Source organism: Scardinius erythrophthalmus (assembly GCF_964197995.2).
Source record: "Scardinius erythrophthalmus genome assembly, chromosome: 20".
Taxonomy (NCBI): Eukaryota; Metazoa; Chordata; class Actinopteri; order Cypriniformes; family Leuciscidae; genus Scardinius; species Scardinius erythrophthalmus.
The window spans coordinates 26,878,595-26,895,216 of NC_138240.1; the positions used below are offsets into that span (position 1 = coordinate 26,878,595).

Below are 16,622 nucleotides of genomic sequence, written 5' to 3' on the forward strand. Positions count from 1 at the left end.
TTCAAACAGTGTAGGTATGGTGAAGGCTATGTGATGATGTGGGGCTATTTTAATTCCAAAGGCCAAGGGAACTCCATTCTCAAAACGATCCCCATTCATATGGATACGCGAAAAATACTAAAAACGCAGTATTCTTCTGCCAGAATTAATGGCAATTAAACACTATAGACTGAACACGTAATACACATGTGCATGACGTCATCATCTTCAGTGATAGCGTTTTTGTTATTTACAGAGACCATTTTCAAAAACTTGCGTTTTCAGGCACCCAAAACTCTGTTGTTGTGTAAACGAATGGTCAAAACGCATAAAAAGTTTTACGTTTTTAGTTGAAAATGGTGTCGTGTAAACAGCCCCTTAGGCTACATCTACATTAATCCGGATACATTTGAAAACTGCATTTTCGTTTCACATTGGTTTTAAATACCTCTGTTTTCACAGTCCACACTACAGTGCGAAAACGGCATTTTCAAATTTATTCAAGTTTGTGAGCGTTTTTAAAAAGCTTAGTTTTCGTTAATAAAAACGCTGTTTCAGTGTGGACTGAAGGCCAAAACGGAGAGAAAAAGATGTGTTTTCAAACGAAAGTGTGAACAAGGCCTTAGTTAGTCTGAAATTGTAATGTGTTTTGGTTTTATGTTACCCTAAGTTTGTTTTATTAAAGAAAATATGTAATTAGATCCAGCTCTTTATTTTCCTCTTTGCTTTCTCAATCATGCTGACAGCAGATAATATAATATTAATTAAATAGAAGGCCACTTAAGAATGTACACTTAAACTAAAACTTAAAATGCGTATATTGCAGTGAAGCACGTTGAACATGCAAGCATTATTATCAGTGAGGGAATGGAATGGTGATTCATTTGTCTTGTTGGCAGCAGTTTGGATCTTTACATCATTGTCTAAAGATCAAAGGTCACAAGAGACACAGGTCAGTTTGAGGCTAAACATTCTGCTTTTCAGGACAGGTTTAATTTATGCACAGACCTTTTTATCAAAAGCCATAATAGACAAGCCTAAGATAGAACTGTACTGACAAGATTTCATTGTTCCTATGTCAAAATGCTGAGGAAAAACTTGTCAAATTTGTCTGGTTGACCTTGATAACAATAGCAAGTTCAATCTTTGGTGTGAGAAAACCTCTTACTGGAAATGACTTACATGTGGGGGTAATGCATACTGAAAATGACTAAAAATAGCTTTGATTCAAGAATTAAACTGACTGACCACACCTTATTGTTCTTATTGGAAAGGTACCAGAGTAAGGGGTCATACAGAGTATGCAGACATTTATTACTTCTTCAGAGCCTTTAAAAGTGTCCATTCAATCATTAACAGACTCAGTCACCGGATTAATGTGAGTCATTGGAACCATGTGTTTAACTACAGTTTATAGTCAGCATGAAATTACAATTTTGTTTAACTAAGAACTGTCTCTCAGCTCAGTACATTTTTGGCCATTTTTGTGAATCCCAACTGTCCAAATAAGAGCGCTTGCACACCATTCCCCAGCGAGTGATCAAATGAACTCTACCCTGCATCTCCATTTATTTTCACAACGGCATCTGGAAAATGTCCCGAGCGTAGGCGGGTTTGTTTGTTGCAATGGGGAAAATTACTTTTCAATCATGTAGTTTATATAAATATATCAGCAGATACAGTATGTAGCATACTTTCATGATGAGTAATTAACTGTGCCTTTCAATTCGGTGAACACATTTACTCTAGATTCACATCTATTATATAATTCATATTTTATACTATACACATCTACATCCTACATTCAGTGACCCCAAAAACGATCTGGACGCTCAGAATATACAAATCTATCACTGATATAAGAAAACACTATAGAAAGCTCTGAAAGAATTTGCAGATCATATTTTGTATGCAACTTAATGGAATTCATACATTTTACGTGTTTTAGTATTCAAATAGTTTTTGGTGGCCACTCTATACAGAATAGGCTATAGCAACATATAGACAAACTTATTTCATTGCAAGTAATTCATGTATTTTGTATTAATCCTCATATATAGGCTAGTTCATTGTCTGATAAAATCTGAATGAGTCATATCAATCTTTTGCTACTTTGTTTATCAAATGAAGGTAAATGTCTGAGAGAGCTTTTCTGTAGAGATGTTATGTGTGCGTGAAGGTTATAGAGATAAAAGAGAGTAGACAGACAAAGCATAGTATGGGATGAGATTGAGCCAAAAGATTCAACATCATGATTAGATCATATCACTTAATCGAATCTGACTAGACGATATGAGTGAGATCTCGGGTAAAATCAATGGCACATTCAAAATCAATGGCACATCAACAACCAGTTAGGTCAAACTTAACACATCGTAGCCAAAACTTTAGTCCCCAATCCTTGGGTTGATGTTGAAAAAGAAACGGATGAGATCGAACGATAACAACAAACTACTGGAGACGCAACAACATTAAATGACCATGTTGCAGAGTGATTAGGAGTTATTCGCAACTCTAGTTTAAATGTGTACATGGAGATTTTTTGTTGCTCATGCCTTCTGGAAAGAAATAGCACAAAAACTAGACAAAGATGAAACTTTCTAGTGTGTGTGTGTTTGTGAACACCATTAAACTAAAGTATTGAAAGCATTCACTAGCATTTCTGTCAAACCTTAAGTACGGTTTGGGCTTTAGAAACTAAGGCAAGAACACAGACAGAGACAAATTCTAAAGACACATATTTAAAGTGGAAAAGTGTCATTTCAGTGCATAACATAGTTGCAAAAATAATGATTGTTTTCAGACAGGTTTTTTATTTAAAACTCCTCACTTTTGCCATTGGTTGAAAAAACAGGTTGCCCCACCCCAAATACTTCATTGGCCAAGCTGTTGCTGTGCTAGGCTGTTTGGATGTTCAAGCAAACAATGTTTAGATAACACAGAAATGTCCAAACAAACAGTCCCTAATGAAACGAAGACAACCCATGCCACAGATGAGGGATATTGTAAGAAGATAAAGTCCACCTCTGGTGAAAATCAAGTTTTTAATGTTGTTAATATGTCTATGTGGTGGTTTTTAACGTGCTTTAAGACAAACCGTGTGCAAATTCATAAGTCAGCACCATTCCTGAATATTTTCTCTTTAAAACTGCAGTGAAAAAAAGATAGTCTCAAAAACGCAGTTTGAAATCGCTGGTGTTTCTGACATCACAAACTTCTGACGTAACCAATCACGTCAATGTGCCGGCGGGCTTTAGCATATCATTAACAGCGAACTAGCAGGGGAGTCTTGAGAGATGCCAGGTTATCCCGGTATATTTTTTTGTTGATATGAAAAATCAGGTGGATTTAGCAATATAGCTATGTTCATATGTTATGATGACCTACAGTATACTGTAAACTGTAAAGTTGTTCAAAGTGTTTCTGATGATTGTTAGAAGGCAGACTGAAATGGTGAACGGGAACATAGTTTGTGTAACATTAGCCACACATTATTAGCTGTTTCATAACATAGTCAAGCAAAAGGCTAATCATATTAATTACCGTTATGTGTCCGACGTTGTAAAGACCATTGTGCAGCATTTACCTCAGTAAGTTGGCCGAGTGAATCTGTGAGCTGGCGTGGGTGGAGGCTGGGCTAATTAGCATATTCATGCTCCGCGTATACTAAATGAAGCAAGGGTGTAGAGTTGCATTCAAGCAATGTTAAGGCATGATGCATATTTTTCACCGGAATGGTGATCAAAGATGAGTTTTAAAAGGATACAATTATTGACTATTCAAGACTTTAAGTTACACTTTCCAAGGGAGTCAGCCAACAAATGGTCTCTGCATGCTGAAAAGGGAAAGCTTTCTAAAATTAAAAATAACAAAAACAGCAGAACAAAGCAAACGACCCCCTCATATGTTTCATTGCTAACTTTTCTCCTCTTTCTCTTTTACAGGTCTGTTGCTCTTGACTTCTTGATGAATGCAAGCGGACACCATACAAGGCTTTGCTGTGCGTCTGTTTACAATCTCCTGTTATTACATGATACACACATTAATCAGCAGCAGGTCCGTCTGATCACCATGTATGGTCGTCCATCGCTCGACTCAGAAGGGATGGATCCCACAAACAATTCGATAGCGATGAGTCAACATGGGCTCCTCCTCCACATGGACTCTGTGCACCATCCAAAATCAACTACACTTTAAAGTGGGGAGACTGTGAAACCCCTGTTTGGACCTGTTGAAGATGATTCAAATCAGCAAGACGTCTCTTCGTAAAGAAAATGGCTTTTTTTGTACTCTTATGTATTTGTTGATCAAAGGCTGGGAAATGCCCCATACTATGAGGTTCCCCATAGAATGTCATGCTTATGTAAAGCACACGTGCACACACTCACGCACACACATACAATGTGAGAATATTCTCAGAGAGATCAGTGTGTGTTGCTTAGGTCGTTCTCATGGACCTGACAGGTTCAGAGGGGAGAAAGGAGACCCTTCCCTCCATGCTTTTGTCACTGGAACACGCACTAATGGAGCTGACACTGAAGTTTGCACTCATTTGCCTTACAACGGTGAGAAACACCCAGACAGACGTGTAGAAATGCAGGACATATTCAATGAGATTAAGCTGTCAGTCACTGACTTGAGAAGCACTCTGGGAAAATATATTTAACTAGCATTAACTATAGCATGGGAATATGTGAGGTTGAGAAAAGCAGTCTGATTATACTAATTGTACATTTATTTCAGTCTTAATATTAGCTTGATATCTTGATGTATTATATTATATATCTCTAAGGTCAATACTATGGATGCACAATATATTTTCACCACAATATGTTGGTTATCTGAGATCTTGTTTTTTTTTTGTTTTGTTTTTATCAATATCAGTTGATATTGCACATTATCATTTCCCCCTTTTTACATTTATAAAAAAATTTGGTCATCTTAAAGTTGCAATGTAACACAATGTACAGTTTTTTTTCTGTATTGTGATTTACATCCAAGTAACAGGTTATCGAAAAAGAAAAAGAAAATTTAGGGCAGGGATTTGATTGGATGGAGACAAATATGAAAGCGAGGTTGAAGTCTATTGTAAGAAAGGGAAGGGTTTAAGCGGACTAAATAAAAACGTCTGTCATTTCACTGAAGATCGACATTTTATAATTGTTTATAATCTTTTTTTTTGGATTAGATATGAACATTTAGGTGAATATATGTTTCCATTTCATGCCAACTTTAAAATGAATCTTTAAAACACTGATCATTAAAATATAGCCTACTGTTAAATGTAATCTTGAGAAGATCTCAGGATGATAATACACTTTTCATACTCTACATTATAATACGCTATTGTGATGCTTAAGTTCACTTAAATTCATTACAATTTTAGTTTTCAGTGTTTTATTTTTAATTTATATAAAATAGCATAGAATTTTAAATATCACCTTTTTTAATGGTTTATCCGCATCGTCCAGTCTTTCAATATTGGATAACATAAACCAATTGCACTTTGTGCAGCCAAAATGATTGCATGATTTAATAACATTAAATCATGATATCAAACAGAATAAATTTACAAAAGTTTTTCATTTTAAATCGTAAATACAACAAACTCTGTACGTGAACAGATTGCATTTAGGGTCAAACTACAATAATCAAATGTCAATCAAATCACACCACTCTAAGCAGGAACAACTGTTTCAATAAGGTCCATCCACTTGAAACCAAATTATTTCCAACACATAGGCTACATAGAAATATCAGTGTAAACACAGAGCACCATACAGGACTTCACATTTTGGCTTTTCTACAACATTTATGCTCTTTTCCACCGCTTTGAAAACTCGCACCAAAGACCCTTAATCCTTCAAAGAGAGTTAAGAATCAACTTCAAAAGTAAAGCGGTCCACCAGTTCAACACAACCCTGCCAAAACTGGGCCAAAAAGAACTGCATGAATTAATGAGTTGGTTTACATTATCATTTTACTGTGTTTTACAATACACACGCTAACAGGCTGATGGCTGTCAGATGGAAAAAATCAACTCACCGGTTTGTGTGGGTGTGTATGTGTGTGACACGCACAGATTTCCCAGGATGACACACACAATTCCCTACGTGCTGGTTGGTCTGCTCTGTAGAAGCAGCCTGCTCTTTCTGTACTTTTTCTCTCTTTTTGTCTGCTTTAAGGTCAGTTCTTTCTCTCTCTCCCTCACTGGTTTTTGCTCCCGTCTTAACCTCTGTTAAGTCCCTCTCACATACTGACACACACATGCTCTCGATCTCTCACTCTCTCGCTCTCTCTCTCACTCTCTCACTCAACCACTACAGGACTTCCTGGTTGACAAGGGTTACTATGGTAACATACAGACTGTGTGCAGAGGCCTGGCTCACTTTTGGCTGCCTTTACTAAAGAGCATTTGAATAGGCAGTCAGCCTTTTGTGGCCATAAGGTGATATTTCACAGCACGGGGTTAAAGACTGGAGAATTCAAAGACCAAACCACATCCACCTCCTGACGTTTCTCCTCTCATTTCGCTCTGTTCTGTCCTTCCTGCGCTCCCACCCCACTGTTTTTCTACGAGCCACTGCTTATGTGTGTCTGGCCATACATGGCCAACCAGTGGAGGACAGAAGTGACTAAGTGAAAAGTGAATTTATGCTTGAGAAATTTTTTAACAGATAATAGACAAATAGACTCAAATAAAGGCAGAGGGCTTGAATTGAGAAACATGCCCAATTCTTAGATATGTCAAAAAAAGTGTACGATTTAGTGGAATGTTCTCAAACTACGGGAAAACCTAACTTATGAAAAAAGTATAGGCCTACACTGAAATGTTTTGAGTATACTTATAGTGTACTTATGGACACCAGTTGCAATTTATTTGATCAAATGCTGTAAAAACAGCAACATTGTGAAATATTATTACAATTCAAAACAACTGATTTCTACTTTAATATATTATAAAATGTAATTAATTCCTGTAATGGGAAAGCTGAATCTTTAGTAGCCATTATTCCAGTCTTCATTGTCACATGATCCTTCAGAAACCATTCTAATATGCTGATATGGTTCTCAAGAAACATATGTTAACCTTATCATTTTATAAATGACTACTTAGACATTGTACATAGACATGTCCTGTCATCTTCTTAGGAACTGTGCTAAAAGATACTGAGGGTAATTGTGGATTATAACAGTACAGGTACAAAGTATGATTTAATTTACAAGACTTAAAGGGATAGTTTACCCTAAAAATAAATTTAAGCCATAATTTACTCACCCTGGTGTTGTTATAATGCCGTATGCCCTTCTTTCTATGCCCTTCTAAATTGGCAGTACTATTTTACTTTATAGTAAGTCAAAAGTACCCTACCAGTAAGTCAATACAAAAACTTTATAAATTATATACCGGTAATGACACCAATCTTTCTGCAATATAGTTCAAATCGGTACACGTTTAGGTTTGACTTACAGAAAATTGTCATCAGATCATTATTATTAACAAGAATTTCTGTTAACTAGCTAAAAAACTCAAATATGGACTCAGGGCTCAACACTAAGGATTTTTTCTTCTGGCCAGGTCAGATCAAGCAAAAACTAGCACTAGCCCAACTAATATAACGACAATAATAAACATAAAAGACAATAATAAAATAATAACAAATGCAATAGCACAAGTAAATACAAGAAAACTGTAGCACTTTATTTTACAGTCCTGTTCCCCATGTACATACTATGTACTTAATATAGCAGTTACAATAACTGGGTTATAATTAGGTACTAACCCTGAACCTATCCCTAAACCTATTACCTTATATTATGAGGCTGCTTTCACTTTAAGACCTAATGCATGGATCCGTTATATTGACACACATCCGATATTTCCTTAACCGTTTTTGTTCACTTAAGACATATCCGACTGTGTTTACGTGGATACTCCTCAAGACAGGCATTTTGACATAATTTTGTGTGTACTCACATGCCGTCTCAGAGGTGGCTTTCTGTGTGTGAGCACAGAAACAATTTATCACAGCGTGCGAATACCCAATGAAATTACTTTCACGGCATCTCACGCATGAATGGCTTAAAGGAACACTCCGACTTTTTGGGAATTATTCACAGTATCCCCCAGAGTTAGATAAGTCCATACATACCTTTTTCATTTCTGTGCGTTCTGTAAGTGTTATTTGACGCACCCACCGCTAGCCTAGCTTAGCACAAAGACTGGATGTAAATGGATAAGGTAGCATACTAATCCCAATAAGATAGATAGGAAAGATAGGCTGAAAGATAGGCTGCTATCTCAGACTGACTACAGAAACGAAATGAAATTGAGCGGAAGTAGGAAGTCTGACGTAGTCAGGCTAATAGAGTCCACGGAAGGATCTCAAATTTTTGTGACTTAAGTTTGTGCTCATTATGATTCACTCTTGGACAGGCATTTGTTCAGTATGGCGTAGTGGGTATGAACATTCCCTTTGCGCCAACATTCTGATGCAGCATTGAGTTCCCTCAAAAGGGAACGTCTCAATAACAATTGTAGAAGGGAACGAGAAACTGTGTTGTTTTGCCATAACTTCCTGCATACCTGAGAGCAGAGCCGGACAGTAACTGAGTACATTTACTTGAGTACAGTACTTAAGTACAATTTTGAGGGATCTGTACTTTACTCGAGTATCATTTTTGGGGAGTACTCATGACTTTACTCAAGTACATTTGAGAGGCAAATATTGTACTCTTTACTCCACTACATTTCTATCCATAACTGTGAGTACCCGTTACTTCTTCAAAAAAAAAAAAAAAAAAAAAAAAAAAGGAAAAAAGAAACATCTCGGAAACCCTCTCAAATGTGATTGGATTGTGCAGGCGCCACTGATTGGGACAGCCTATCAGCAATCACCTTCAGCTTTCCGCCAAAGTCAACTCCATGGTCAGATTTAGATAAGAGACGAAACCATGGACGAAACAATGGATGAAGACACAGCAGGTCCATCCTGGGAGCGATTTTTTTTCCCAGGATGGTAGAGGAAGACTCATGAATATTCATTAGGGAAGTCATCCCTGATTGGTCTTAACCCCAGTGACGGGTAGGTTTAGGGGTGGGGTTATGGAGGTCATAAGACCCCCAGTGACGGGTAGGTTTAGGGGTGGGGTTAGGGGTAGGTCATCAGACCAATCAGGAATGACTTCCCTAATGAATATTCATGAGTCTTCTCCTACCATCCTGGGGAAAAAAATATCGCATCCCGGGAATGTGCCAAGCCGTGGCCCCACCTCGCCAGACTATTTCAATTTTCTGAACAAGTTAATAATAGTTTTCGCTTGTTTGCTGTGTTTACCAATGTAAGCACTGTGGCAGTAGTAATGCAATATTTAGAAAATGTACTCTTGTACTCTTGATACTCAAGTACTTTTAAAAACAAGTACTTTAGTACTTTTACTTAAGTAGACATCTGACTGTAGTACTTTTACTTGTACTTGAGTAAAATTTAGCAAGGAGTATCTGTACTTTTTTCTCAAGTAATGTAGCTGTGTACTCTGTCCGCCTCTGCCTGAGAGTGATCTACTTCAGCCAATACTTTATAGCTTCAACGTTGCACCGTCATCCGTCCCAGGACAATGTCTCGCCAATGAAATTGGAGTGATTTCACACGTGCTTCAGATGTAGTTAGGCAGAAGTGTTCCCATAGCATCAACATTCTGATGCAGTGCTGAGTTCCCTTCTCAGGGTTACAGTCGTAACGAGATGTTTTTACGTTATCATATCATCATTCATAAGTAGTAATTTATCGTATTGATCTGAAGTCTCAGTGAAGCAACTTGAAGTTTCAAGAGCACAACGGTGATTGTTCTTCAATCCCCCTTGGAGTTCAAACCTACAATCAGGTCTTTAACCACTAAGCCACACCACTATCATAAAAAGCAACAAAACAATAATACAATTTATCGGGCACAACTGCCTTAGTTCTGTGTGTGGTTTTTTATGAATTTTAAAGAGTGAATTCTTGATTACCTGAACTCGTTTATGCATGTGTGGCATTTTCCATTGCTGGCTTTTTTCCACTGGATCTTGGGAAGCCAGCTCATTCTTAATAATTCATTGGTTTGGCTCAGTAGGGCAAACCAGTCTTAAATGGTATAGTCTTACAGTCTGTGTGTGTGTGTGTGTGTGTGTGTGTGTGTGTGTGTGTGTGTGTGTGTGTGTGTGTGTGTGTGTGTGTGTGTGTGTGTGTGTGTGTGTGTGTGTGTGTGTGTGTAGACTATTGCAAAACAGAGGAGAGAAGAAAATACATTTCACAACTGACAGTTTAAACAGGAGAATGCATGAGGTGAGACTAGACGAGAGGAAAGGAGAATACAGAGGTCTTATACTGGAATGAAAGTTCAGCGTGAGACTGAGGAAAGAGAAATAAACCATTGAGAGGGCAGAGAAGAGTGAGTGATGAACTATAGAGGAGAGGAGAGAGGGCTTAATAAATGAGAGGCATGTTATTAATGGCCAGTCTCCTGCAGCGAGCAGATATTTTTGTCTGCCAGTATGGTGATCACTGGACCGAAAGAAACCTCATCATAACCTGATAAACAATCTACCATTCTTTTTCAGTTCTGTACTAAACGTACAGATAAAACCTCATATAAAGAAAGAAAGCACATAAAAGGTCTTCTTTAAACCAGGGGTCTACTGCATTTGTGAAATTTTTTTCATTTGCATTAAAAGAGCACCATACTTCAACCAAAGCCAGTGTTAAGCAGCTAAAGTTCAGCTTAATGTTTCAGAGTCCCTCCTACATTTAAATGTATCAAGAAAAATTAAATTGTAATGTGCATTACAGTAAAGTACATGGCTTTGTAGATCAATAATGATAATACGACTGAAAAGTTATATGTGCACTACCGCTACCGTTCAAAAGTTTGGGGTCGGTACGATTTTTTTTTTATTAATATTTTTATTCAGCAAGGATGCTTTAAAATTGATTAAAAGTGCCAGCAGAGACATTTTAATTTTACAAAATATTTATATTTCAAATAAATGCTGTTTATCAAAAAAATCCTGAAAAAATGCATCATGGTTTCCACAAAAAATATTAAGCCGCAAAACCGTTTTCAACATAAATGACATTAAAAATGTTTCTTGAGCACCAAATGAGCAAATTCAGCTGTGCCATTACACGAATAAAATATATTTTCAGATATATTCAAATAAAAAACTGTTATTTTAAGTTGTAATAATATTTCACAACATTACTGTTTTATTTACTGTATCTTTGATCAAATAACCTCACCGTTTGTGAATATAAGATTCTTCTTTCAAAAACATTACAAATCTTACCCATTTCAAAAAAATGTAACAGTAAAGTAAATGCATTAATATAGTACTATACACGTTATTACAGACTTATACAATACATTTTATATAATATAACAGGGGGTCTTCTGCTATGTCTCTGATGGGTCCTTGGCCTAAAAAAGATGGTCAGCCCCTACTTTAAACAACATCCCAAACAAGCACAAATCCTTCTCTATAATGAAACTACACTCTGAAATGGCTATGATTTGCCAACTACTTCTACACTAAATTATAGAGTAAACATGTTGCACCAATACTGACAAAATATAACCAAGGGCTTAAGAGATACTGTGAATGGCAGCTAACCACTGCTGATTTTCAGCATGACTGGCATGACTCAGTGTTGCGTAAGAGGAAACTAAGTTCACCACGATGGTAAATATTTACTCTTGACAAGTCTCAGACCGCACTGCTGAAATATAACACTCAATTAAAATGGATTGATTGCTTTGTGACCTCAACATTTGAATGTTCTGGAACAAGAGGTGGCTACTGTGCATAAAATGTGCAAGATACTAAAACAAGTGCAAGAACTACAGCCTATACCAAATCAAATTCAAGCAGCCTCAAATCTATGAAACGACAACAGCAACAGACAATGCTCCAGATAGCACGTCCATCTGATGCTTCAATAGACACAGACTTCAGTGGAGACATGGACTGGTTTAGCGTAGGGAAAACAAATCACGGTTATAGTTACCCCATTTCTATGAGGAAAAAGAAGAGAAATATCAGCAGCTTTTGGACATGTACTGTAGCATAATCGCACCTCAGGCGACCACAGTTCAAATCCAAGCTCATGGTCCTCTCTCCCCCATTTCACCTCCTGTCCAACATATATGCTATTCTATCTAAAAAATAAAAGAAATAAAAAACAATTTTTTTCAGCAGATGAATTATGTATGATAATTACATGATTGTGTGATAATTGACAAATGACACCACAGGAGATGATCATCCCTGGCAAAATTATCATGTTTGGTGTTCTGCTCAGTGTTATTTTAGTATTATTTACTGTACAGTATACTATTATTTATTAATATTTAAAATTAACTTTCAGATTTCAGTTGTCATTTTAATTTTAGGCAAATAATTAATATTTGTGTTGTGCTTTTTAGTTTAGTTTTTTATACATAATTCTATTTATAGTTTTATTTTATTTCAGATTTAGTTCTATTAATTTGAGCAATTAAACATTTCAAATTTCCATTTAAGTTTTGTATCTAATATTTATACAAAGTTCTGTCATTAAACTCTAGATGCCGCAGTCTGAGAGGTGATTAACTCAATATACTTGAAATCCACATTGTTCTCTGTAGGGCACAGCTGATTGGTTTCTGCTGTACCAGTAGCCAATGAGCTGCTTGCTGCTCAACTTTCAAGTACTTGGTCAGCAACTGCCCATAGAAGTTTGCAACGCCCTTTTAGAAGCCCTCCACCTTCCCCAGCTCCACCTGTATAGATCTGCTCCGGGTAATTCATGTATGCTATTTTACAGCAGCAGCATGTCATGCTTGCTCACAGCAGCGTGTTGTGTATTTAATGGCAGTAGCAAGTCCGGTACTTGCTCTGCAGCAGCAATAACCAACAGCAGCGGCATAACAGATCTATTCCGCCAAGACCAAACATATCAACATCGTCATATCCATTATCATGCCAAACACTCTGATAGTTGTCATTTTATAATATTCATATATATATTTATTTTATTTTTAAATGAAAATGTTTAAAAAATTTATTTTTAATTAACAGTAACAAGGGTTTCGCTGTAAAAAGTCATTTTCTGACACTTATCTATTTCCCATTTAATTACTTTTCACTTTTATCTTTAAAAAAAGTCAAACCAGCTTCTGACATGCACATGTTGAGATCCTGTCACTGACTTTCTTCTTTTAGCATCCAATTCATTGGCAAAAAATAATTTCTGAATTTTGACGTACAAACAAAAAAAAGCAGAAATATTGAAAATATCTGGTCATTTTTCCTTAAATGAGTACATTTGTTTTCCCCCACATTGTGGACAAGGCCTCCTTGCCAACTGTATGTACCTTATGAATAAATGACCGTTGTCAACCTGTCACGTAGGCTATGACAGGAAACACAGTCTGACAGGAATCTAGCAGATCAGGCTCAACAGCTTCTCATGGGACAACACCTCTGACAGCAAATTATAATATTACAACTTCAGAGAACTGGATGTTTTCTTTATGTACTTTAAATAAGGTGACTTTTTTGCCCACTAAAACACAGCAGCTGGTTAATGCCAGATTTTTGTATTATTCTTTTTACTGAAAAACATTTTTATTTTTACTGTGCATTATATTAGTTGGACAAACATGCAAAGACAAAGAACCCTAGAATCCTGAGAACCATAATATAAAACCCCAGTTCTCTTTGCATTCACACTGTCGCTGACCCAAGTGGATCAGTTTTTGGTCAACATTAGTACCAATCACTTTAGCAGAATAAGATGTCTTACAGGCTACTAAGCGAAATTACCAGCCAATTCACACAAAGTACCAACATTTGATGGCTGGTGGGTGTGAATTTCACTCCCTGGGTGTAAACCGTCAAGCATGCGTCTCCACAAATGTTACAGCAAGAAGGAAAGTGACAGAAAAGTTTATAGGGGTTTCATGTTCAAGATCACCTTAATATTTACTTCAAAACAGAACAGAAGCATACTGTTGAGTAAAAGAGAGTCATGAAGTTTGAAGAGAATTGAAAGAGGCGTATTTACCGTGAGGAGATCTTTCCCTGGAATGAGTAGCACAGAAAGAAGCAGAGAGAGGGAACAGATTACAGCCAGCTCTGTTTTTGCTGGGAGGGCGTTTGCAATTTACTCTGATTCTGTGACTCAGCCTTTGTGTGTGTGTGTATGTGTGTGTGTGTAATACACTATTCTGGGCAAGCCAGGATCATACATGAAACTCTCTGTGTCTAACAAGTCCAAAGCTCCGTAATAGTTTCCATCCCATACTCACATACATGCACAGCTGGAAATAATAGAAAGTCCCATGCAGGCTGAGGAGAAACACCCTCTTGTGTGTTAAAATCAAAAGAACAAATGAGTGCATTTCCCTTCCCACACACACAGACGGCATGTTTGATCTGCAAATACATCAGCTCATTGTTCACTTCAGGACAGATCATCACTTTCTCTCTCTCTCTCTCTCTGACATACAATTATCTCATGCCTTCATGTCCTTTATGTCATTCAACCGAACACAGCCTTGGGGCTTCCTTTATTCCAGTCATACTGTCAGTGCCTGAGTAATACTAATAACGCAAAACATGTCAATTGAATTGAAGATTGAAATGAGACAATCAAATAACATCATGATGTCCTTCCAGTTCAGCCACGCAACATGCTTTCAGACTATTTCCACAGGCAATGAGGTTTAGTGACCACTTATGTCCATTAAATTAGAGGATACTTAAACTACTGGGCTGACCGGCTAAAATGAGACACTCTATATTAACATCAACCTAAAAAACACATTTCAAATTACTGTCTATGGTTGCATAAAGAGAGAATCTTGACATCCGCCTGCTTTCTTTGAAGTGGCAATGTTCAATGACTCAATAATCCATTCGCGTTTGGAAGATTATCAGTAAAAATCTTGTGTTATTCATTTACTTATGAAGGTAAACAATGACGGATTTTTTTGTTTGTTTTTTGTTGAACAATTCCTTTTAGGTTGTAAAAATATTCCACTAGAAATGCTGTTTAAACCAGCACTGATATACACAAAATGAGTAATCAGCATATGGTGATGTTAAAACAAGCCTCTTTTGATGAGTTTTGTACAAATGTGGATAGAGATGAGGTTAACTGTAAAATTGAGCATAAACTGTAAAACAATGACAGCTTTGCTTTTTATTCTGAGAACTTGTTGGAAATAATTCTTTGGAAAGGAATTATTACACACAGTGACTCATTAAAAGTACTGTTTTGTAATGCACATTTCCGAAGAACCCTTTATCACAGGCAAAGGCGGTTTGACGTGGATGAGATCATTCATCCTTATTTACCTAAACCACCTTCCTTTCCTTATATCTCTGATATCTCACAACAGTATGTAATGAGTGGTTGAATGAGTCACAAAAAGACTGTCATTCAAATGAATTAAAAGTCATTCAAGATGGCAAATTACTGCAACTATATAGTTGCACTTTTGAATGGTAGTTTGGGGTAAATCAACCATTGTAAGACATTCAGAGCAAAATTACTGGAGGAACTGTTTAGTAGTGAGCCAAGGACACCTACCGTGCTGCACGTCTGCTGATGATGAGGGTTTCTTTTCTTCATCAAGCTGAGCAGCCTTTAAGAGCAATCTTCAGTTCACTCAGAGACATTCTCTATCCCCCCACTCGGCTTTGACTCAATGGCTTAGTAAGCCCTTCCTCACTTCTTTTCTTCTTCCTCAAGCTCTGTTCTGCCATCCAAAATAAATATTTAACAGTCAGACAACGTGATCAACAATCAAAGGTCACATACTGCTCACTACGCCATTCTCCTCCCCCTAATTTTTTATGAATTTCCCACTCGTATAATTCGATTTCTGGGGTGTTACTGTAAATGTAATTTAATGCTGATAACCAACTCATTGGACTCAATGCCCACTGCACAAGCCAACTGGAACAAGTTATAGAGGGGTGCATGTAGACATCAGAACCCTGAAGACTAATTCGCCAATGGCTCCTTTGAGATTTTCCTATGGGGTTTCATAATGGGGTTTTTCGGTTTATGTGTAAAATAAAGCCTGTGGTAAACATAAACATTTTGTTCTACAACGTAAATTTACACACACCCATAGTGAAAATGCAATTTTGATGCATTTTTCAAAACATACTTTTTTAATAAGTAAACAGATAAGACAGCTTGGGGAGTGAGTGTGTGCAGTGTTGTAGAACAAAACGTAAAAGTATCAAGTTATGTTTACCACAGGCTTTATTATCTCTCAAATTATAAAACCCAATAGGAAAATCTCAAAGGAATCAGCAGCAAATGAATTAGTCTTCCAGGTTCTGACGTCATACCTGCACCACTCTATACAAGAAAACGTACAAAAGATTTCCATTAGAATTAAGTAAACATTTCTCTTCATTTAAGGCCACTGTACTTATGTGAATTTCACTGTACTCTGTGAATTTCAGATTCATTCTGATGATCTGATGTACCCAACACTTGGACAAACCGTAGAACACTTCTGTCACAACTACATTTCTTGACATAAAAAATCTTGACTGCAAAAAAGCTATTGAACACTTCTGTCATTATTGCCCAGTAAAA

At 36.9% G+C, this 16,622-nt stretch overlaps 1 protein-coding gene across 3 annotated transcripts in view; it reads right to left on the reverse strand.

The window, feature by feature from the left end:
• Positions 1–15,765, reverse strand: part of sorbs3 (sorbin and SH3 domain containing 3) — a 58,247-nt gene extending 42,482 nt beyond the window's left edge. Inside the window, exon 1 of one of the 3 annotated variants that reach the window (XM_081349372.1) lies at positions 15,597–15,765. In XM_081349372.1, coding sequence (XP_081205498.1) covers positions 15,597–15,638 — 42 coding nt within the window. In that variant the 5' untranslated portion in view covers positions 15,639–15,765. Of the gene's footprint in view, positions 1–6,024; positions 6,302–14,066; positions 14,137–15,596 lie in introns of those variants that run through there. The other 2 variants (XM_081349373.1, XM_081349374.1) reach the window with 2 other exon arrangements.
• Positions 15,766–16,622: the final 857 nt, after the last annotated feature.